Source organism: Canis lupus, chromosome X (assembly GCF_011100685.1).
Source record: "Canis lupus familiaris isolate Mischka breed German Shepherd chromosome X, alternate assembly UU_Cfam_GSD_1.0, whole genome shotgun sequence".
Classification (NCBI taxonomy): Eukaryota; Metazoa; Chordata; class Mammalia; order Carnivora; family Canidae; genus Canis; species Canis lupus.
This window is the reverse complement of record NC_049260.1, coordinates 68,704,720-68,730,253: the sequence shown is the minus strand read 5'-3', so window position 1 is coordinate 68,730,253 and position 25,534 is coordinate 68,704,720. Positions and strand designations below refer to the sequence as shown.

Sequence of the window (25,534 nt, the reverse complement as noted above, 5' to 3'; positions counted from 1 at the left end):
ATAGAAATTCCACTGACTTCTGGGCATTGATTTTGTATCCTGCCACACTGCCAAATTGCTGTATGAGTTCTAGCAATCTTGGGGTGGAGTTTTGGGGTTTTCTATGTAGAGTATCATGTAATCTGCGAAGAGGGAGAGTTTGACTTCTTTGCCAATTTGAATGCCTTTGATTTCTTTTTGTTGTCTGATTGCTGAGGCTAGGACTTCCAGTATTATGTTGAATAGCAGTGGTGAGTGTGGACATCCCTGTCTTGTTCCTGAACTTAGATGAATGGCTCCCAGTGCTTCCCCATTGAAAATGATACTTGCTGTGGGCTTTTCATAGATGGCTTTTAATATGTTGAGGAATGTTCCCTCTATCCCTACACTCTGAAGGGTTTTGATCAGGAATGGATGCTGTATTTTGTCAAATGCTTTCTCTGCATCTATTGAAAGGATCCTATGTTTCTTGTTTTTTCTCTTGCTGATATGATCAATCACATTGATTGTTTTACGAGTGGTGAACCAGCCTTGCATCCCGGGAATAAATCCTACTTGGTCATGGTGAATAATCTTCTTAAAGTACTGTTGTATCCTATTGGCTAGTATCTTGTTGAGAATTTTTGCATCCATGTTCATCAGGGATATTGGTCTGTAATTCTTCTTTTTGGTGGGGTCTTTGTCTGGTTTTGGAATTAAGGTGATGCTGGCCTCATAGAACGAGTTTGGAAGTATTCCATCTCTTTTTGTCTTTCCGAGCAGCTTTAGTAGAATAGGTATGGTTTTTTCTTTAAACTTTTGATAGAACTCCCCAGGGAAGCCATCTGGCCCTGGACTTTTGTGTCTTGGGAGGTTTTTGATGACTGCTTCAATTTCCTCCCTGGTTATTGGCCTGTTCAGGTTTTATATTTCTTCCAGTTCAAGTTTTGGTAGTTTGTGGTTTTCCAGAAATGAGTCCATTTCTTCTAGATTGCCTAATTTATTGGCATATAGCTGCTCATAATATGTTTTTAAAATGGTTTATATTTCCTTGGTGTTGGTAGTGATCTCTCCTTTCTCATTCACAATTTTATTAATGTGAGTCTTCTCTCTCTTCTTTTAATAAGGCTGGCTAATGGTTTATCTATGTTATTAATTCTTTCAAAGAACCAACTCCTGGTTTTGTTGATCCGTTCCACATTTCTTCTGGTCTCTATTTCATTGAGTTCTGCTCGAATCTTTATTAACTCTCTTCTTCTGCTGGGTTAGGATTTATTTGCTGTTTTTTCTCTAGTTCCTTTAGGTGTAAGGTTAGCTTTTGTATTTGAGTTCTTTCCAGTTTTTGGATGGCTGCTTGTAGTATGATGTCTTTCCCTCTCATGACTGCTTTTGCTGTATTCCAAAGATTTTGAATGGTTGTATCTTCATTCTCATTAGTTTCCATGAATTAACTCAGTGTTTTTAATTATTACAAATTTATTTTAGTCTTGATTTCCACTTTATGATGTTTTGGCATCAAACAAAGCTATTTCTCCCACCATATTCTTTTTTCAACTTTATCATGACTATCCTTGACCCTTTGAATTTCTATACAAATTTTTGTTGTTGTTCTTGTTAGAATTTTTTTATTATTATTCTAAGAAAGAACCCCCAAAACAAAAAAAAATTTCCAGCCACACACATGAGTGGTATGGGTAGGGGCATGTGTCCAGCCAGCCAGTCCCAACCCCTAGTCCATGTGGTTTGGGCATTTATAAGGGGTGTGGGGAATGACCCCCTAAAAATGGTGTGTGTGTGTGTGTGTATAGGAAGGAGAGGGGTGCAAAAGCAGTGGGGAGGGGTGGGGGGAAGGAAGTGATGACGTCAGTACTGGGTATGTTGCAGGTGGAAAGACATTCCATAACATTTCTCATTGTACATACCACCAGGGACACTTTCTTTGCCCATTAGCAGGACTAGCATCTTGATAGTCATGGTGACAGCGATGCTGATGGTGGAAGCTCTACCGGTACTCTTGATATGAAGATCTATGGTAAATACACCATCCTGTAGTAGTGAGACCTGGATAACAAAACACTTTTAGGCTCTAAGTGTTAGCCTATTCATTAAAAAACTTGCCTGGTCTTTGCCAACCAGGACACCAACCGCTGCTGGTGTGATGTTGGTGAAGGTTTTCTCAGGGACTATGGCCCAGATCGAGGTCCAGTTCTTATAGCTCACAATGGCCATGTTCTGACAGGTCCTGACTGCTGTAAGGTTGGCCGTGTAGGCTTTCTACCAGCCATGGCACTGATACTGAGGCTGCTCTCAGTGTTATTTCTGAGGCTGACACAGGCTGGGCTGGGGGCCTCAGACTGATGGGCAAGGTAAGGGAGAGAGCTCGGAGCATGTTGTGCTGCCTTCAGGACCACAGCTCTGCTAGCTGTGCAGCAGCCCTTGCATGACCACTTTTCCCATACAAATTTTAAAATCCTCTCACACCCAGTTCTACTTAAGAAAAAATTGTGGAGGTCACCTGGGTAGCTCAGTGGTTGAGTGCCTGCCTCTGGCTCAGGTCCTGATCCTAGGGCCATGGGATCAGGTCCCCACCCAGCTCCCTGCAGGAGACCCTGCTTCTCCTCCCTGTGCCTATGTCTCTGCCTCTCTCTGTGTGTCTCTCATGAGTAAAGAAACAAAATCTAAAAGAAATATATTGGGAATTTGACTGTGATCATATTTAACCTATAAATCAAATTTGTATAAATAATTTCTTTGAATATTAGGCCTTCTAATCTGTGAATATTGTACATCTCTCATTTATTTATATCTTCTTTAATAATGCATGTTGAATTATTCTAATTTTTCTAATTTTCTGTTGGTTGTTTTCTACTTAGATGTTTTTGGACTATATAAAATGATACACTTTTAAGTTCATATTTTTGTTTGCATATAGAAAAGACAATAATTTTATATTAAACTTGTATCCAGTACATATCAGAAATCTAGTTTTTATCCTAATAGTTTTCAGATTTTATTTATTTGAGAGAGAAAAAGCACAAGAAGGGGTAGGGGGAGATGGAAGAGAAGGAGAAGCAGACACTCCACTGATCAGGGAGCCAGAAGTTGGACTCATCCCAGGAACCTGGGATCATGACCCAAGGAGAAGGCAGATATGGACCCAACTGAACCACCCAGGTGCCCCTTACTAAGTTTTTTTTTAAGATTTTATTTATTTGAGAAAGAGAGAATAAGCAGGAGTGAGGGGCAGTGGGAGAGGGAGAGAGAATCTCAAGCAGTCTCCCCAATGAGTGCAAGCCCCATGAGGGGCTCAATCTCAGACCCTGAGATCATGACCTGAGCCAAAATGAGGAATTCTGCACTTAACTGACTGAGCCACACAGGTACCCTTATCTTAATAGTTTATTTGAAGATTTACTTGAATTTAGAGTCCGCAAAATTATATCTTCTGTACATAATAGTAGTTTTATTTATTTCTAGTCATTTTAGCTATTATTTATTATATATAATAATATATGTATTGATTTATGCTTTACTAAACTATCTAAAACAAATGGTACACTGTCAGATATAAATGGTTATAATAGCATTCTTGACTTCTGAGAAAATTGACTTAGAATTAAAAAACTAAAAACAACTAAAACAACAACTAAACAACTAAAAACAATTAAAGACATCTTTAAAAAGATTAATATTAACTGGGAAAACAGTGAGTTCCAAAATAATTAGGTTATGGAAATAGTTTGTGTGATAGCATCAAGTCCATGGCTTGTTTCATTACTTTTTTTAAGAAAAGATTTTATTTATTCATGAGAGACACAGAGAGAGAGGGGCAAAGACATAGGCAAAGGCAGAAGCAAGCTCCTCGAGGGGAGCCCGATGTGGGACTGGAACCCAGGACCCAGGGATCACACCCTGAGCCAAAGCCAGACGCTCAACCACTGAGCCACCCAGACGTTCCCATGACTTGTTTCATTATTGATGGACTCTTTACTAACTCTGAAGTATTTTTACTACTAACTTTATTTTTACTGATTTGAATTAGCCTCAGTTTTACTTGTGTATGTTAAATTTTCTTAATTTTATATAGTACTGAATCTTTTCAAAAAGAATTTGGCTTCTTTTTTTATATGAATTTATTTTTTATTGGTGTTCAATTTGCCAACATATAGAATAACACCCAGTGCTCATCCCATCAAGTGCCCCCCTCAGTGCCCGTCACCCAGTCACCCCCACCCCCTGCCCACCTCCCCTTCCACCACCCTTAGTTCGTTTCCCAGAGTTAGGAGTCTCTCATGTTCTGTCTCCCTCCCTGATATTTCCCACTCATTTTTTCTCCTTTCCCCTTTATTCCCTTTCACTGTCTTTTATATTCCCCAAACGAATGAGACCATATAATGTTTGTCCTTTATATTGGTGCATTTTCATAGAATACACTAATGTGGTCTATGTAGATATTCTTGGATGTACATAGGTATATAGCAACATAGTAACAACAGGCTACCTTAGGTAGGCTTCCTTAGTCATCAAGAATGATTTAATGTTCTGGAGGAAGGCAGGGATATATATAAGTATTCAGAAGAGCAGGGCTTGGAAATTCCTTCAGGCTGAAATTGTAGTCACAGGTGCATTTCTGTTCTGATCATCTGTCCAACACTAATACTGTAAGATAGGGGAAAGAAAAGAAAAACCTCACTGTATAAAGTTTTAATTTCTGAAAGTATGACAATTTTGAGAAGGGCATATAGACTTAGCATTTGATTTGAGTACATATGCAAATTATTTAGATAGTTCCTTATCTTTCTATGAGAGTAATTTTATAGTGGGACTTTCTAGCCCATACTTAATATTGGGACAGTGAAGATGATTTGGCATGTACCAAAGACAAAAATACATAGATTCAAGTTTACTGGTGTAGGTTTAAACTTGAGAAAAAAATATACATGCATTATTGGTCATACTCACATTTTTGTGAATACTATTCCTCAGTTGCTAAAGGATAATTATCTCCATCCTCTAAATGACCCAAGGTTTTTGCTAATAGATAAGAGAAACTATATCGTAGCTTTAAATGGTTCAAGGAGCTAAAAGCACTGTGATTGATTTACCCTAGGCTACAACTCAACAAAAAAATCTGAATTTAATTATACACTGTGTTTGTTGTCAAACACACTATCAAGAGAGAATGAATGATCTACAGGGCAAGACTACATACATGCTATCATGGTTAGTGATAAAAAAATGCATTATATTTAAATTTTTTTAAATATAAGAGGAAACTTGGAGATGTGCTTTTCAAAAAAAAATTAAGACTTTATTCACAAGAGATACAGAGAGAGAGAGGCAGAGACATAGACAGAGGCAGGAGAAGTAGGCTCTATGCAGGGAACCCGATGTGGGACTCCATCCCAGGACTCTGGGATCATGCCCTGAGCTGAAAGCATCCTAATGCTTTTCAAAATTAAAGGGGAAAAAGATTGCCAGTAGTTTACATTTACTGAAGTGATTTTACCTATCACTAATAAAAATTTGAGAATAGGGAATACATAAATAAAATCTTTAAAAATTTTGAGAGTAGAATATAGTTTAGAAATAGACATCTACAGATGAAAGAAAAGAAAAATGATGTGTCCTGTTACTTAACTACTAAACTTTCCTTTAGATATATTAAAAGTAATTGCCAAAGTATTTCACTTAATTTGAAGCAAATATAACTTTTGTCTCAGTTTTTGCCATTCCTATAAATAGATTCAGTACATGCTTGTACTATGAGTAGATGCTCTGTTGGTTAAACAATTCATTTTAGAAGTAACTGTAGATACCTATTGAGACTAACATCTACATTAGCATTATTCTCAAGTGTCTTTATGCTATTTGACTTTTGAGACAGATTATATAAAATATGTTTCCTTTCATATTGTGTGAAAACAAACTATTTCTTTCAATAATGGTTTTTCTGTGACACTTCTATTCTGTTCCAAATACATTTAATTTGGTAAAGCCTTTAATTTTTCACTTCTTTTCACTTGTGGATATAAGTTGGTAAATGCTGAAGCTATATAAGGAAGTCAGAAAATATTGGTGATTATCCCTATTCCTATAACTGGTTCAAGTGTTGCACTAACTTTCACTAGACAACTGTGATAATCCTCCCTCTTCCCAAACACAAACACATATAAATATACACACACCCACACAGCCATACACACACCCACTGCATGTGTGCACAAACATGATTATTTGGCCTAAATAAACTAATAGATATTTGGTATAATTTGGTTGCCAACATAGAAGAAAGTTTAAGATCAAAGTAAAGCTATGAATTCTAGGTTGGTGGATGATAATTTCATTTGAGTCTCTCCCTCTTTTCTGGATATTATCCTCCATTCTTTTTTTTTTAGATTTTATTTATTTATTCATGACAGACACACACAAAGAGAGAGAGAGAGAGAGAGGCAGAGACAGGCAGAGAGAGAAGCAGGCTCCATGCAGGAAGCCCGACGTGGGACTCGATCCCGGGTCCCTAAGATCACACCCCGGGCTGAAGGTGGCACTAAACTAAACCGCTGGGCCACAGGGGCTGCCCCCTCCATTTCTAACAATAATAATAATAATAATAATAATAATAATAGAAACAGTATGTGTGTTTTCAATAGCTCAGTTAACAAATAGGTACTGCACACCTTCTATGATCTCACCTCTGTAGTAGATGTAGCTATGTGAGAAAAGCAAATAAGAGAAGGCCATATTCGAAGAAAAGTGAGCTTTTCTAGCATACAATAGTTAAACTTGCTAACATAAAGGAAATTTTTTTCTTGGAAATTTTGTTGTGGTATAAAATTGAGGTGTTCTCATTGCCCTAGGAGAATGATGAGACATGGAAATTACGCCAGAGATCTTTAATGAGGGATTGAAAATGAAATTTTCCAGCCTAAAGGGGGAACTGTACATATAGGAGTTTTAGAATGGTAATCACTTGCTCAAAAGCAAATTTCCAAAATAGTTTTTAAAAAGCTTGATAAAATTGAACCTTGATTAGCAATAATTGAGAATGCTTGCTTTAACTGTAACCTCACTAACATTGACTTATTTTTTTCAGTGTTACTAATTTGATATGTGAAAATGTTATCTCGGTAAATTTGCATTTCTTGATAGTTACCTTGTATATTGTCATCTTTGCTGTACAATTGTTAGTTGCCTTTTTCTTTTAAAATGATCTGTATATTTTCTCCAAAACTACTTTTGCCCACGTGCTTTTGTATTGATTTGTGTGATTTCCTTACACAGAATCAAAAATTATGACCGTTGATCTATCATAATTGGTGTGGATATTTCCATTTCTAGTTGCTTTTCAATTTTCACTTGGTTAAAAGAAATATAAGAATAAAATATTAATCTAGACAAAGTTATTGAGCTTTTTTATTTATTCCATTATATTTAAAGAATTTTTAAAGTTCACCAATTTTATCCACTATAGAACCATATCTACTCATTAAATAAAATTTGTAATATCCAAAAAAATAAAAAAGTTAAAAAAAGACCACATTGTTCCAATTTTCAGATAGCCTCAAGTGTACTATAAATACTTTGTTGAATTTCTTTCCATTACTTTTTTGAACTCTGGGGAAAGGTTTTCATGTTGCTGTTGCTTGGTTATTAGCAAAATGCATTCTTCTTTATGATATAATCATCACTATTTCTTGTCATGTTGCATTCTATCAAGTCATGCAGTTCATTTATTAAACAAATATTTGTTTACTGTCATTACATATCAGTCACTCTTTTAGGCATTGTAATGGCTTTAGTGGAAGTAGGGTGAGAAACAACAATGGAATAAACATATTACATATTTTTCCATGCTGTGAAGAAAAAATAAAGTAGGTTAAGCAAGAGGAATAAAGACTTAAGGAAGGAGGTGGATTTCACAATTATATACAGAGGGGTTAGAAAAGGCCTTTCTTATAGTGCTTTTTATTTGTGCTATTTTAATTGATACTTGAATAAATTGATAGAATAAGCTTTGCAAATATCTGGATAGAGAGCTCCAGGTGAAGGGACAGAGCAAGAACAAATGAACTGACATAGGAATGAGCTTGATATTTCTAAGAATACTGAAGTGACGGTGAGTGGTAGAGATGTGAGAGAGGGGAAGAAGAATAAGACATTTCAACAGCAAGGTAAGGTCTTGGTAAGAAGTTTGAACTTCACTGAGTGTAAGAGGGATGGCCATTGGACATTGAGAGCAAGGAAGTTACACAATCCAACTTATATTTATAAGGAATCACTCAATCAGTTTTTTTTAATATTTTATTTATTTATTCATGAAAGACATACAGAGAGAGAGGCAGAGGCACAGGCAGAGGGAGAAGCTGGCTCCATGCAGGGAGGTCGATGTGGGACTCGATTCCAGGACCCCAGAATCATGCCCTGAGCCAAAGGCAGATGCTCAATCACTGAGCCACCCAGGCATCCCTCACTCAATCAGTTTTGTGGAGAATATAGTAAGAAATGGATAAGAGCAGGAAGATCTGTTAGGAGATTGATGAAATAATCTATGTGAGAGATGATGGTTATTCAGACTAAGCCATTGGCAATAAAAAGTGTTAAGGCATAAGATTTTGAGTATATTTTCAAGACTTAGCCATCATAATTTCCTGACATATTGAATGTGGGATGTGAGAAAAAGAAGAGAGTTAAGAATTACTCCAAGGTATTTGGCCAAAAAACACCAAGGAAGGAGCTGCTACTTACTGAGATGAAGAAGATACAAGGAGGAGCAGAGTTAGAGGGTAAGGAGATTAAGAGTTTAGTTATTATAAAATTTTTGTAATAATAGTTTAAATAGTTTTCCTTTACTAAAGATATTCTACTTTAGTTATAAACTATTTAGAAAATATAAATAATGAAAAGTTCCACAAAAATCACTTCTAATTTTATTAACCAAGAAAATTGCTTCTTTTCTTTTTTTTTAAGATTTTATTTATTTATTCATGAGGGGAGCAGAAAGAGAGGCAAGGACATAGGCAGAGGGAGAAGCAGGCTCCCTGTAGGGAGCCTGATGCAGGACTAGACCCTAAGACACAGGGATCACGCCCTGAGCCAAAGGCAGACACTCAAACACTGAGCAACCCAGGTGTCCCAGAAAATGTTTTGATGTAACTGTATAGTCTTTACCCACCCACACACACGCACACACACATACACACACACAAATATAAATACAATATATACATTCACACATTGTTTATGTATATAACATTTTTCTTACTAAAATGGGATGCTTTTCATGGGCTGATCATTTCAGATACTTAACATCTAGCATTTGTTTAGATTTTTTTTTTCTTATCCAGACATTTGGGGAAAAGATGAGCCACTTGTTCTATGTTCTAGCACTTGTTTGATTTGACTATTGTCATTACTGTTTACTTCTTTAAGTTAATTTGTAACTTATTTTACTGAATTATATCAATTAATAAGTTTCTATATCTTGCTTATTCCAAGTAGCTAACCTTGGGAAATACTTTCTAAGCCAAATTATCTAGATGAGTGTTTCTAGTTCAAGAATTGAAAAACTATAACTCACAGGACAAATCTGGGATGCTACCTTTTTTTATATGGCCTGCAAGCTAAAAAAGGCTTTTAATAGATGAACATACTTACAATTGATTTGATGATTGAAAAACACAACTTTGAACCTTAATTAGGCTCAATATAATCCCCTAAATTCTTTTCATTAGAATTATATTACCAAAAAAATGCTCTTTGAATATTTTCGTCATTATATTTTGAATTGTGTCCATTTTAAAATGTGTGGGAATTTGTTTTTTTTCTTTTTATATAAGTATGCACATGATATCCTTGATGTTACTTCTTTTTGTCCCCCAAAGGCTCGAATAATTACTATCCATCTGGCCTTAACAGAAAAAAATGTTTGCTGGCTCCTGCTCTAGATTTTTAATAAGAGTGCATAAGAATAAACCAGAGGCTATGAGAAAAATGCAGATTTTTGTTTTTCACCCTATCTTCACCCTACCTTTCACCACACTGCTACAACTATTTTAATTCAGTAAGCCAAAGGTGAGTGCTAGGAATCTCAATTTTAACAAACATCCCAGGTAATTCTTATACACTCTGAAACAAATTTTTAAAAACACAGAATTCCAATTTGCACTGAGCAAATTTCAATATGCCTTTGAGCTACATTTCGGCCTATACTTCACCACTGTCATGCTGGTAAAAATCAGTCCATTGTAAAGATCTCATTGGAATGGCTTGCCACAGGAACTACATCTGCCTATAATTCTCTCCACCTATCATCATTTGTGCAGTCATCTTTCCTTGGAATACAGCACTGCTAGGGAATCAAAACATTGTTTGTGGTCTAGGAGGTCTGTAACTTTTAATTTGAACCCCTATGATAGGGATAGATAGATGCGTCATTATTCCTGGGTTCCATACAACTGTTATTATCTCCTTTTTTATTCCCTCTTTATTATTGTTTACGTATGTATGTATTCATAAATCCATCCATCCAATTTTCCTATAAACACAAGATTTTAAAAAGAATTAAAAATAAACACAAGATTTTAATTTTGCTGGAATTAGTGGCACTTCCCACCCCAAAACCATGCAAACCTTGAATTTTTGATAAGAATGACATACAAAAAAAAAAAAAAGAATGACATACAATTTGTTTCATAGTAAATTTAGAAATCTATCAATGCACCTGGGAAAGACCAAATGTTGTGACATTTGAGTACAAACAACAAAATATAAAGATCTTTAAAAAAATCAAAACAGTACAGAACATTCCGGAGTCATTGTTAGAATTTATTGCTGGAATATCTTAATACGAATTCTGAGAAGTCCTGAAGCTTTTAGGTAGTACATGTGAAAATCAGAAAGGAAGAAATAATTTATCTTCTGAGACAAATTTAAGCATTAAGCCTTGACTCCTCTTAATGACATTTATGCAGTTTGCCTCAAGTTCCCATTTCTAAGAACCAAACCTTTCCTCTTTTCTCTACATTCTCAATATTTTCATTGCTTTTTCTTGTTTATACTAATGGTGCATCAGAGAAATGATCTACTCATCTACTCATCTCTCTGAGTAGATGTGAAGGATTTTCATGTCTTTTTTGCCTTTTTGAGTCCAATATTTTTGCATATTTTTTTACGAAATTCTCTCTCTGGAGACAATGTATTAATTAGTATTAATTTATTGCTTGTGTATCAAAATATGTGTATTCAATTTATCTGAAATTATTCTCTTTTAATTCACGAATTCCTAATACTGACTAAAATTATTTAATATAGTGTTCTTAGTTATTCAATGAGCTTTAAATTTGTTTTTTAAGGACAAATTCTATATTGTTCCAAGTACTTAACATTTTCAACTTCATTCAGAAACCTGATAGATTGCCTTTACACATTAAGCAAGATAAACAGTTCTACCAGATAATATTCTAAAAATGTATGATCCCATGGGGTGCCTGGCTGCCTCAGTTGGTGGAGTGTGAGACTCTTGATCTCAAGGTTGTGAGTTCAAGCCCCATAGTTGGGGGGAAAAAATCTAAAAAAAAAATTAAAAAAGGAAAAGAAAAATTATGATCCCAGTGAATTAAAACACAATTCTTATAGCCCTAAATTCTTGGCCCCAGATTAGAGATACAATTTGAAACACGCAATTACTTATAGGAAAATGCAGCCTAAATGATTTCTATGATGAAACTTGCTGTTAAGGAAAAGTTGTGATACTGTTTTCCAGTTTATATTTCACCTCAGAATATTTTAGGAGACATATTTATCCTTGAGCATTAAAATAGATTACATAATATGCATCTCTCATATCCTAAAAATTAAAAAAATAGTGCAAATGAGCCAATGGCCTAAGAAAATGATTTTGTCTGAATAAAACTGTTTTTTTTAAGAATTTTTTATTTTATTTATTTATTATAGTCACACAGAGAGAGAGAGAGAGAGAGAGGCAGAGACATAGGCAGAAGGAGAAGCAGGCTCCATGCACTGGGAGCCCGACGTGGGATTCGATGCCGGGTCTCCAGGATCGCGCCCTGGGCCAAAGGCAGGTGCCAAACCGCTGTGCCACCCAGGGATCCCTAAAACTGTTTTTTTTTTTTTTGAGACTAAAGTAGGAGAAATAGTTAGTCCATACTTGTTTTTCAATCATCACAGTTTATTTCACTTATATTAAAATATAATAGAAGTTTCAGAAAACTTTATCTTCCTATATACTTTTTGCTCTTTGAGAGTTTACGTTATTGTCATATGTCTCCATAAAACAACTAAGGGCTTCATATAGTTCATGTTCATTTCCTAAACTGCCACTTCAGAAAAGTTGGTTTGTGTCCCTTAGCATTATTTCTTGTTATGCTTGGAATTTTGCTTTCACATCTCAAAATTTTTACCACAGTAGCAATGTATAGTTCTAGTTGTATTACCCAGTCTTTGGTACTCAGATGATCTAGAGCATGTATACATTATGAAATGACAATTCCAAACAGAGCCCATAGCTTTGATGTTGGTTTAATTAGGATCATTTTGATATTTACATTTCTTTAAAAAAGAATATCTTCAGCTAGATACATTAATCCATATATAAACAGTACATGTCCTACCATCTACTGTGGCTTACATTCAAGTCCTGAAATTTTGTTTCAATCAAGTGGTACAATATCACATGCACACACATCTATTAGACATTTTTGAGGTAATGTTTAGACAAAGTATGTAAACTAAAAATGCCTTATAAAATCTTCTGTGTTCCGTAAAGGATGAAGTTAAGAGTAGGTGATGGAGGTGAGAGAATAGAGAGAAGCCGATTAGCACTGATGATTTTTTTTAAAGATATTCACTTACAAATGAAAGGTTCCTAAGGGTTATTATTACTTTAGTAGTCAATCAATGTTAAGAATAATCATACAGGGACACTTGGGTGGCACTGTTGATTAAGCATCTAACTCTTGGTTTTGACTCAGGTCATGATCTCAGGGTCATGAGACTGAGTCCCCATGGGGCTCCATACTCAGCTCAGAGTCTGATTGAGATTCTCTTCCTCTCCTTCTGCCCTTCCCAATTGTGTTCTCTCTGTCTCTCTCTCTAAAATAAACAAATAAACAAATCTTTAAAAAAAGGAACCATAGAAACTAAATGAAAACTATTCATGATGCTTTACCTTAAAATAGATATCAAGCTAGGCAGATATTTCCTACCTTTACTCTTAAATGTTTATAACATTTAAATTACTCTTTATTTATGTATGTCCCTATTTAAATTGTTCTTTGTTAAATTTACAAGCCTCATATATTAAAAAATCTTTAATGAATAGAGAAATGTATTCATCATCTTGACTTTCATTACTTTGTCATGATTCCTACCATAATGTAATAAATCTTTCCTTCATCACAAAAAGTATCTATTTACTCCTTTATTTAGGGAAACTAACATATGATATTTCTCTGCAATAAAATCAATTAGGGATATATTTTCTATTTCCTAAAGCACTGGAGAAGAAAGCTTGCAAATTCTGTTTGTCCTATTCAGGGACGTAGTCTGCCCCAAATCCTCAGAAAGGTGATTTAAAACAAAGGAAATAACAGATGTTGGCAAGAATGTGGAGAAGGGGAACCCTCTTACACTTTAGTAGGAATGCAAACTTGTGCAGACACTAGAAAACAGTATGGAGTTTCCTCAAAAAGTTAAAAATGGAACTACTCTATGATCTAGCAATTGCACTAGTAGGTATTTACCCAAGGATACAAAAATACTGATTTGAAGGGATACTTGTACGTAATGTGTAATGTTTATAGCAGCATTATCAACAATAACCAAGTTATGGAAAGAGCCCAAATGTCCATCAAGTAATGAATGGATAAAGAAGAAGTGTTATATATACATACAATGGAATATTACTCAGCCATCAAAATCAATGAAGTCTTGCCATTTTCAATGATGTAGGTGGTGCTAGAAAGTATTATGCTAAGTGAAATAAGCCAGAGAAAGACAAATACCATATGATTTAACTCACATGTGGAACTTAAGAAACAAAACAGATGAACATAAAGGGAAAAAAGAGAAGCAAACCACACAACAGACTCTTAACTATAGAGAACAAACTGCGGGTAGCTGGAAGGGAGGTGAGCAGTGAGATGCGTTAAATGGGTGTTGGGTATTAAGGAGAGCACTTGTTTTGATGAGCACTGGGTATTATATGTGTGTGATGAATAACTAAATTCTCTCTGAAACTAAAATTACACTATATGTTAACTAACTGGAATTTAAATAAAAACTTGAAACAAAAAAATAAGAGTTATTTGCACCCAAAGAAAATGAAAATGCTAGTTCCAAAAGATAAATGCACTCTATATTTATTTCAGCATTATTTATAATACCCAAGATACGGAAGCAACCCAGGTGTCCATCAATATATGAATGGATAAAGATGTGGTATATATACACAACAGAATATTAGTCATAAAAATAATGAGACCTTGCCTTTTGCAACAAAAGGCATGGACCTAGAGTGTATTACACTAAGTGAAGTAAATCAGACAAATACCATATGATTTCACTTATCTGTGGAATCTATAAAAAAAAAAACCCAAACAAATAAATAAACAAGTGCACTATTAAATACAGAGAACTAACTGGTGGTTGCCAGAGGGGATATGGGTAAATAGATGAAGGGGATTAAGAGCTACAAACTGCCAGTTATAAAGTAAGTCCTGGAGATGAAAACTACAGCATAGGGAATATAGTCAATAATATTGTAATAACATTGTTCCATGACAGATGGTGACTGCACTTACCATGGTGAGCACTGAGTAATGTACAAAATTGTTGAATCAATGTTGTGCACCTGAAACTAATATAATTAGTATGTCAATTTTACTTAAAAAAGGAGTCATTTGCCATCTTGTTTAAATTTGCTTAAAATTAATTTTTAAATGATCCTAAATATTGATTTAAAAAGTTCTTGATTTTCCAAAAATGTAATTTACACTTTTGGACGTTTTAAATCAATCTCAAAACTTGTAAAATTATTTATTTTACATTATAGAAGGCTTATTTTTATGCAAAAGATGCCAGCATCTGATATTCCTCTTAATGGTTCTAAAACAAAGAAACTAATTTACTCTGAGACAGCCGTGACATATAATATCATCACTCATCTCTTTTCTTGCAAGTCTCTCTAAAGAACTATTTTTTAAAATTAAATAAAATAAAAAGACTGCAAACTTTTGTTGAAAAATTGAATGAGAGCACTGATCATTTTTGATTGCCAAATGGGAAATCTTTTTTTTTAAATTTATTTTTTATTGGTGTTCAATTTACTAACATACAGAATAACCCCCAGTGCCCGTCACCCATTCACTCCCACCCCCCGCCCTCCTCCCCTTCTACCACCCCTAGTTCGTTTCCCAGAGTTAGCAGTCTTTACGTTCTGTCTCCCTTTCTGATATTTCCCACACATTTCTTCTCCCTTCCCTTATATTCCCTTTCACTATTATTTATATTCCCCAAATGAATGAGAACATATAATGTTTGTCCTTCTCCGACTGACTTACTTCACTCAGCATAATACCCTCCAGTTCCATCCACGTTGAAGCAAATGGGGGGTATTTGTCATTTCTAATAGCTGAGTAATATTCCATTGTATACATATACCACATCTTCTTTATCCATTCATCTTTCGTTGGACACCGAGGCTCCTTCCACAGTTTGGCTATCGTGGTAAATGGGAAATCTTTTAAATTAGACTGACTTTTGAGGGTGAAAGTACTTGAGGTTAGCTTTTTTTTTTAAGTTTCATAGTAATTATATTTTCAACATTTGTACATTGAGTTAGGTCTTTCTCAGATTTCCAATGGTAGCTAGATTGTTTCTAACTACTGACCCTGATCCTTTGGAGCCAAGCGGAATACATTAACTCTCTTGAAGCTCCAAGGAACCGTTTGTTAAGTCATACTTCATGGAAAGTAACATCCTAAAATATATAAGAAAGAATTAATTTCACATACATATGCATTAGTCTTTCAGGGATTATTGTGATCAATTGATTTAATATAGGAGCAAGGCTTTGTGGAATAGTTTTGGTCTTGAAGCAACATCCCATTAATTTATTCAAAAACTGTTTCTCTACCAATAGATTTTCATTTGAGTTATGCCGATTACTGGAAGCTATAAGATAAACTCATCAATCAATTGTTGACAATAATGAAAAAGAAATGATAAGTAAAAAAGTATTGATAACAACTTAATGGTATAAACACTAGTCTATGTCACCAGTAACACTATATTAGAAGTCCCAATCTATGTAATGAATCAGATCTCAATTGTTTCTTCATGGGATGAAATTCAATAAAAACAGTTTATTCTATAATAACTCATTTCTCTTGTGAAATTCTGAGAAGAGAATTGAAACCCAAACAAATGGAAGGATAATTCAACAGGTAATCATGGGATGCCAATTGTATTTTTGTTATTACTGTAGGTGCTGGGAATGCATGTATCATCTATACTCAGTCATTTATTCATACATTTCTAAATATTCCCTTAAGTTCATCCATCTCTTTATAGGTAGGATGGTATTCACACCATTCTTGAATATTCCCTTAAAGACATAGTTATTATTAGTTATTTTTCTCTTGTTCTGAAAATATCTTGCACATGTAACATTTTACTTTCCCCCTTAACCACAGATACAACCCAAAAGGCATCAGTATGTATGAAGTTTTCTGTACAGAAAAGTCTCACCAAAACAACCTTTAATATGATGGTTTACAATAGCAAAGAAACATTCTTTTTTTTAAGATGTATTTATTTTAAAGGAGAAAGAAAGAGAGAGAGCAGGGGGGAAATGAAGAGGGAGAGAGAAAGTTAAGCAGACTCTGCCCTGAGCACAGAGCCCAGGGCAGGGCTCTATCCCAGGATCCTGAGATCATGACCTGAGCCAAAACCAGGAGTTGGATATTCAACCTACTGCTCCACCCAGGCAACCCACAAAGCAATATCCTTAATTTTCTTCTCCCTGGGCATATTTGAAGTTTGTACAGTGACTTTTTTTGAAAAGCTAGAAAAAAAAAGGAAGAAAAACAAACAAAACTTGTGTTAAACAGTCCATTCTTAAGTTTACCATAACCATTGATAGTATTGTTTTATTAATTTTTACTAATTATTTTGTTCTAGGGACGCCTGGGTAGCTCAGCAGTAGAGCACCTGCCTTTGGCCCACAGTGTGATCCTGGAGTCCCGAGATCGAGTCCCACATCGGGCTCCCTGCATGGAGCCTGCTTCTCTCTCTGCCTATGTCTGCCTCTCTCTTTCTGTGTGTCTCATGAATAAATAAATAAAATCTAAAAAAAATTATTATCTTGTGCTAGGAAATGAGCAATATCCTATTTTTAATGCCTTTTCACCAATTTAAGCTGTTTAGTTGTCTGTTCACCCTTGGAAGCTTTAATTTAGTCTATTAAATGTAGTTAAAAACAAAAAGAATGAGATTGGAAAACTGCCTAAGTGTTTGTGTTCAAATAGAGATTATCTTTCCTTTATCTTTTTCTCCTTTTTACCAACTAAATTTAGAGTTTTTAAACTATTTTTCAGTGTCCTAACATGTATGTTTTATCTGTACCTGGGCATATTTTAATTACTTATTTATACTGGCTAACTTTTTGAAAATAGTAATTATTTAAATACTTAAATAATTTCCCAAAATATATTGAATGATTATACTTGAAGATTTTACCTTCTAGTAATTTTTCATGATTTATACTGAATCAAAACATTTGTAAATGGTTTAACACTAACACTTCAAGTTTATAAATTTAAATAAAAACTGGTAATGTGTAAAAAGGAATAGAAAGTACATATAGTAAATAGTTACCAAAGTAACTATTTCACATTGATTTCAGTTTGCATTGTTTTCATATATTTTAATGATAATGATATAAAACAAGTGAGATCAGAAAATACGAAAAAATAGTTTTTACTTTTACTTTTGTGAGTTTAAGTAAAGGATATATCTTGAATGATTTTTTCAGAATTTTGACACATATATCAATATAATGTGCATTTTAATTTTTCTAGTAGACTTAAGCTTTTACATGCTGTAGATACTTTTTCTCAAGCTCCTATAACTCATACTGTTTTAAGCCATCACAGCATTGTTTACAGATGTAGAAAACATTGTAAATCATATAAGTCTTATTCAATAATGCATTACTTATATAATCTATAGTACATCCACACAATAGAATACTGTGCAGTCACTAAAATGATACAGATTGATATTTATTGACATAAACACAAAACATTATTATGTTTTAGTTTAAAATTTAACAAAACACAGTACATAAATGTTTTATTTGTTTGTAAAATAGTGTGTGTATACATAGGAGAAAAGGCATGGGAGTATATGTACACACAGAAAACATTAATAGTGATGATCTCTGAACTGTGGGAATTTTGCTTTTTTATAAATGTCTGCATTGTGTACATTTTTTTAAAGCAATGAGCATGTATTATGTATATGATCAATAAAAACAGTGATTTCCATTTGAAAATATTTTATAATGAATATAAGTGTAATTTGTAGGTACACAATTACACCAAAACAGCTTTTTCTCATTATTTTATGGGCAAATAGCTAACAAAAGCATTAACAAAATTATTTATTTATATTGAATTATGTGTGTAATCTAAAATTTCTATATAACATAATAAAAGCCAATTAAGAATAGAGACAATACATTTTCTATGGTTGGATCTGTGATATGAATAAATCCTATTTTAAAAAGTAATTATTGACATTTTACATAAATTAAATAATTATTTCTCTACTTCCAAAAAGGATTTGAACAAACACATATTAAATGAGAGGCAACCTAAAGAAAACAAAACTAAGTATAGTACGGATGGAAGGTAGATGGTGGGGAAAAGAGGGGACTAGAAGTAAAATATGGAAAATCTGTAATCTAGAAATTACAGGCTAAATAATGTAACTGCAATATAGAACAGAACATTTTGTCACAACTTCCAAGCAGCCAGACATAAAGAGAACCATACTGAATTAATAGCTTTCATATAATAGATGGAAGCATGTGATTTAATCAAGAGAGACAAGCTTTTCCTTAATTTTGATACAGATGTGAATATTATCACATGGATGTATTAAAAATTTACAAGAGATAATGACAAGCTTAGTAGAAGATATTCTTCAAATTAGTTTTCCAACATCACTATATGGATGATTTATCCTTTATATTGACAGTTTATGGAGACTGAGGTAAGATTTTAAAATTATCTATAAGTAAAGACAATTCACTGCAGTTATTCATCTTTTTCATTAATTTAACATGACCCATCTCTACTACTAAGGAGTTAGAAAAATGAGTGGCAAGAATGCTCCTTGGACTGTCCTAATATATTAAATCTCTCAGGAAATATCTTTAAGATGAAACTCATATTTTTAATAATGCTTAAAGTGTTAATTTCCTAAGGTACTGATTGAGAAAACACCAATATGTTTATTTCTCTGGGCATGAAGTTAAGAAAACTTCCAACACTTAGTCAAAGCCACTGTCAACTCTGTGGTATGCCCACAATATGTTAGTAAAGGGGAAAAATGTATAAATAAAGAAACTCACATTTCCTTAAAATAACATTCATTTTAAATAATAAAGTAAAATTATGCACAAATGTTAATTGGATCGCATACATTTTCCCCTGCTATATTGATTTCTCACAAAGCAAATTAGTTTTCTGCGTGATACATTCAGAAATCAGGTCCATTTTGAGAATATTTTCACTGAAGCAATTACATTTAGTATTATAATTGAAATAAGGAACTCTACTCAATTACCTTACCTGGACTGATTTGAAGGGGGGGGGGTATGTGGAGGGATGAATTTTAATCTACATATTCCTAAGGATATTTTATCAAAAAATAGTACAAAATGACAGTTTCACAATTAGAAATTATGTTCTTCACTAAAATGAACAAAGTTTTCTAGTTTGTTTTCTCAAAAGAAATTATTCACTTAAAAAAAAAAAACCTGGCATAAAATAACCTCTTATCACAAAATAGCCCAAACTAAGTAGGCACCAGCTTAAGGATGAAACAAATTGAGCATTCTTATTCTCACCACCTGCACCTGGCCTGACCCAGGGTGACGTGCAGGGGCTTGGAGCCCACTGTGCGACCATTCATCTCATCCACTGCTTTTGTAGCATCTTCAAAAGAGGAGAAGCAGACAACACCAAACCCTTTGCCTTGCCCTACTTCCACCATCACTTTGGCCCGGCTAATTGATCCAAAGGAAGAAAATTCCTCCTTCAGTTTTTCATCATCGATGGTCTCATCCAGGTTCTTAATATAAATAGGCACCCCAGGAGGCCGACTTTTTTCTTTTAATCTCAGCCGTTCAAATCTTCGTCTTAACTCAGCCAATCGTTCAATTTTCTTCTGTGCTCGCCCTACATATAGAACTTTCCCATTGATGGACTTTCCATGCAGGTCTAACACAGCCTTTTGGGCAGCCTCGTGTGTCTCATACCTCACAAAGCCAAAGCCCTTAGATTTCCCACTGGCATCTCTTATTACCTTAACACTCTCAGTTGGCCCATATCCACTAAATATTTCCTTCAGTTTTTCATCATCCATGTCATCTCCAAAGTTTTTAACAAAAACATTGGTGAAAGTTGCTCTATCCCTGGTTCTGACTTCAGCTGCTCGCTCTTCTGGGAATTTGAATCTGCCAACATACACCTGGCGGTTGTTAAGCCGCACTCCATTCATGTGCCAGATGGCTCTATTGGCAGCAGCCAGGCTGTCAAAGTGCACATAGGCATAACCCTTAGAGCCATTGTCATCGCATACGACTTTGCAGGAGAGAATGTTCCCAAAAGCAGAAAATAAATAAAAAAGGGCCCTATTGTCTATGGATTTGTCCAGGTTTTTAATGAATATATTTCCAACTCCAGACTTTCTTAAGCGGTCATCTGGCTGAGACCACATGAGGCGGAAAGGTTTGCCATTAATCAAATCAAAATTCATGGTATTCAGGGCCCACTCAGCATCTGCAGGAAAGCGAAAGTTAACATAGCCATAGCCCAGGGGACTGCGGGTCACTGGGTCACGGCAGATTCGGGTGAAGCGCAGAGGGCCAGCAGGCCTGAACTTTTTATATAGCATGTCCTCCGTGACATCTGGGTCCAAGTCACCCACGTACAGGGCAGCCTTTAGGTACTTCTTTTTCTTGCCAGCAGGGTTAGGCTCTCCACTTCCCATCTTTCTGAGTACAGGGAGGTGGCTCTCTTGGGAGAGAAAAAAGGCCGATTTCTCTAAGCTATGGGCCAAGCAGCTGTTCACAAACAGAAGAAAGCCAAGGAGAAGGAAGCTCTGAGAAAATGAAGTTCAGAAACAGCTGGTCAGCAGGCTCAGAACAAACACATCAGACAAAAATGCATCCCAATAACAAATCTGTTCTACCTAAGGGAACTTCTAATTTAAGATTTAAAATCTGTTTCAAAAGCCAGTAGTAAAGCAATTTCCTGTTCCCCATTTAATTGTAGGAAATCATCAAGCAGCTGGCTGGCACCCCACATCCAGCATTGCCGACAGAGGCCTGGAGACCTGTTTTCTGCATTAACATAGGCCTCGACCTCCTGTTGGCTTAAAATTCTATTAACATGGGCAGGGGCCAACCGTGTATTCCTCCGCCGGCTGCTCGGCCGGTCTCAGGCGGGCTCGCAGCTAACTAAGGCCGCTAAACACACTCAGCGTCAGCGAAAGGGCAGACTAAACACTTGGTGCGCTGGGGCCGGAAGGCAGGCTGCAGACGGCGGATCAGACAGAGAAACAGACAGACAGACACACGCGCTGGGGACGGGAGACCGCCCAGATACCCCAGATGCCCACCGGGTACGGACCGAGAGACGCGCGGTAATTTCGGCAGTCTGAGACTCGCGGCAGGTCCGGAGGGACTGACTGGCAGACACGCACTGGGTCAGCTCCGGCGGGAGGCGGTTCCGGACAGATGCGGGGCGGAGTCAGAGGAGAAGGGCAGATGCGCAGCGGGCGGGCAGAGCGGGGACCGTGGACGTGGATTGCTCTCCGCAGGACAAACCGACCCAAGGACGAAAACCATTTAGCCTGTGGTTGGGCGGGCGGGGCGTGAGGAAACCCGGAACCCTGATAAGTAACTTCCCACTTCCCGCTCCCTCTGTGCCAAGATTCTTTAAAAAAAATGTTTTTCATATTTTTATTTTAAAATTTTGTTTCATTATCTTAACATTATATGTTCTCATACATTTGGGGAATATAAATAATAGTGAAAGGGAATATAAGGGAAGGGAGAAGAAATGTGTGGGAAATATCAGAAAGGGAGACCGAACATAAAGACTCCTAACTCTGGGAAACGAACTAGGGGTGGTGGGAGGGGAGGAGGGCGGGGGGTGGGGGTGACTGGGTGAGGGCACTGAGGGGGGCACTTGCCGGGATGAGCACTGGGTGTTATTCTGTATGTTGGCAAATTGAACACCAATAAAAAATAAATTTATTATAAAAAATATTAATTTTAGACTGCTGATCCCAAAATCAAAGCAGGAGGTAATCAGAAAGGCAGAAAGAACTCTCATACTTTTTTTTTAATATAAAAAATAATTCGCTATACCATTTCTGCTTAGGAAATAAGATATAGGGTTGCATACTTTCCTGAGTTAATTATAAAAAGTGAGAATTGACAGCTGTACTGGATTCCCATTACAGTACTAAATGATCACAGAGTCGAATAAAACGCAGGACTATGTTGTGTTTGGCCTCTATCCTTACTCCATTAAACTCCAACATAAAGATCACATTATCTCCAGGTAGTAGGCAGAATTCTTTTCATTGCTCCAGTAATAATTAAGATTTTAATGACCAGGGAGTCATAAAACGGCTTTTTGTGATACGTTGTGCCACAAAACATTGAAAATGTGCTGTCTCCATAATCACAAATTACAGAATCTTACTGGAAGTGATAAAAGCCGCAGAATCAATACAAAATATATGATTAATATTCACAGATGAAATAAACATGTAAAGATATAGGCACTTTGTGCTTTAATTACTCATTATTTTATTTTATTCTTTAAGTTTTTATTTAAATTCCAGTTGGTTAGCACAGTGTAATATGAGTTTCAGGTGTATAATATAGTGATTCAATACTTCCATACAACACTTGGTGCTCATCACAAATGCATGCCTTAATTCCCGTTACCAATTCAACCCATCCCCCACTCTGCCTCTGGTAACCATCAGTTTGCTCCCTATAGTTAAGAATCTGTTTCTTGGTTTGCCTCCCACACTTTTTTTATTCCCCATTTGCTTATTTGTTTTATTTCTTATATCCCACATGAGTGAAATCATATGGTATTTGTCTTTTTCTGACTTATTTCCCTTAGCATAATATTCTCTAGCACAATCCATGTCTTTGCATATATATACACATATATGTATATATATATATGCAAGTTCACAAGTTCACATTTGTGAACACCTGCTTAGCTTATTGTATATATATGTGTGCATATGTATATGTACACACATATATATGTGTATGTACACACACACACATATACACACACACACACACCACCTCTTCTTTTTCCATTCATCAATCAATGGACACTTGGACCTTCTCCATAATTTGACTGTTGTAGATAATGCTGCTATACATATTGGGGTGCATGTAACCATTTGAATTACTAGAAGACTGTATGTCTTCTTTGGAAAAATTTCTATTCATGTATTCTGCTCATTTTTAAATTGGATTATTCATTTTTGGGGTATTGAGTAGTATAAGGTCTTTACATATTTTTGATACTGACTCTTTATCAGATATGTCATTTGCAAATATCTTCTCCTATTCTAAAGGTTGTCTTTTAGTTTTGTTGATTGTTTCCTTCACTGTACAGGATCTTTTTATCTTGATGAAGTCCCAATAGTTTATTTTGCTTTATTTTCCTTAAGAGACATATCTAAAGAGAGGTTACTGCCTGTTTTCTCCTTTAGGATTTTTATGATTTCATGTCTCACATTTAGTCTTTAATCAATTTGAATTTATTTTTGTGTATGGTATAAGAAAGTGCTTCAGTTTCACTCTTTTGGGTGTTGCTGTCCAGTTTTCCCACTGACATTTGTTGAATAGACTTTTTTCTATTGGCTATTCTTTCCTGCTTTGTTGAAGATTAACTGACTATAGAGTTGTAGTTCATTTCTGGGTTTTCTATTCTGTTCCATTGATCTATGTGCCTCTTTTTGTGCCAGTACCATACTGTTTTGATCACTATAGCTTTGTAACATGACTAGAAGTCCAGAATTGTGATGCCTCCAGACTTGCTTTTCTTTTGCAAGATTGCTTTGGCTATTTGGAGTCTTTGTGGTTCCATACAAAATTGGGGATTGCTTATTCTAGCACTGTGAAAAATGCTGATGGTATATTGATAGGATTTCATTAAATATGTAGATTGCTTTTGCTGGTATAGACATTTTAACAATATTTGTGCTTTAAATCCATGAGCATGGAATGTCTTTAATTATGAATTTAAACATGAGTTTTCAACTTTAAACCATGGCAAAAAACTGTTATAAGTTTAGATTCAACTCAGGTTTCCCATTATTTCTCTCCTTAAGATTTGTGAGAAACTGTTTTGAAGAGGAGTGTCTCCATCTCTTTGGAAAATCAACAATTTCTATAACACACAGCTTCAGTCCCTTCCACAACCCTTCCCCTCTAAAAGAAAATCCAAACAAAACACATCAGTAATTTTATGCTGGAAAAGATCCTAGCAATAACAAAGAATTCAAGTGAAGGACATCATCCCAAAAGATGTTAAGAAGAGTTTATTAGAATAACAGGCTCAGTTCTCATGGTGCTTACCTTTTTACATCTTACATTTTCTATTAGGCTGTATAGTTGACTAAAGATAACAATTTACCCTTATTATTTACTCAAATATTTAGTAATTTTCTTTATTGTGCTCTTGTGTTTGCTTTATAGGATTCTTGCTTAGGACATGGAGACCATGTGAGAAAAGGCAAATAATAACAAAAACATCATAGAGATAGACTAATAAAAGCTAGTGTTACAATATAACACACAATGACCAATACGTAAGAACACTCATGAACACCCACTTAGCTTATTGTATCTTGAAAAAAATTAAGCATCTTTCCTTATAACTTTAATTAACAATGAGCTAGAATTTTGGGTTGTTTTTATTTTTCTTATTTAAAAATATTACTTTACTGAAAATATTATAATAACACAAATCCAAGAGAAGAATTCCCACAATATTATCACTGAGTCAAGTGGATATTTTATTTTTTATGTAGCTATCTAAATATTTTCCATATTCCAATTCATTTTGCATATTTTCTCTAAGATTATAGCTATTACTGTGTTATTCAAAACAATTATTTCAACAACTCCTTTCTACACTTATTTGCTATTTTGGGGTCATTGAAGTATGAACATTCTAATTATAGTGAACTTTTGATCGGATCAAAAATCAGATAT

General features: G+C 35.1%; 1 protein-coding gene across 3 annotated transcripts; it reads right to left on the bottom strand.

Annotated features, from left to right (window-relative positions):
• Positions 1 to 1,883: 1,883 nt before the first annotated feature.
• Positions 1,884 to 22,136, bottom strand: PABPC5 (poly(A) binding protein cytoplasmic 5). Of its 3 annotated transcripts, XR_005386379.1 has the most exons (3): positions 21,903 to 22,136; positions 4,460 to 4,617; positions 1,884 to 2,019 (listed from the first exon to the last, which is right to left on the bottom strand). XR_005386379.1 is itself a non-coding variant. In XM_038587828.1 (2 exons), the coding sequence occupies exon 2, from the start codon at positions 21,259 to 21,261 to the stop codon at positions 20,113 to 20,115; it is 1,149 nt and encodes a 382-aa protein (XP_038443756.1). In that variant the 5' UTR covers positions 21,262 to 21,287; positions 21,903 to 22,121; the 3' UTR covers positions 17,943 to 20,112. The 3 variants fall into 3 exon arrangements, 2 of the variants coding, with proteins under 2 accessions (XP_038443756.1, XP_038443755.1); XM_038587828.1 differs by lacking the exons at positions 1,884 to 2,019; positions 4,460 to 4,617 and adding an exon at positions 17,943 to 21,287 and having other exon boundaries at positions 21,903 to 22,121; XM_038587827.1 differs by lacking the exons at positions 1,884 to 2,019; positions 4,460 to 4,617 and adding an exon at positions 17,943 to 21,372 and having other exon boundaries at positions 21,903 to 22,120.
• Positions 22,137 to 25,534: the final 3,398 nt, after the last annotated feature.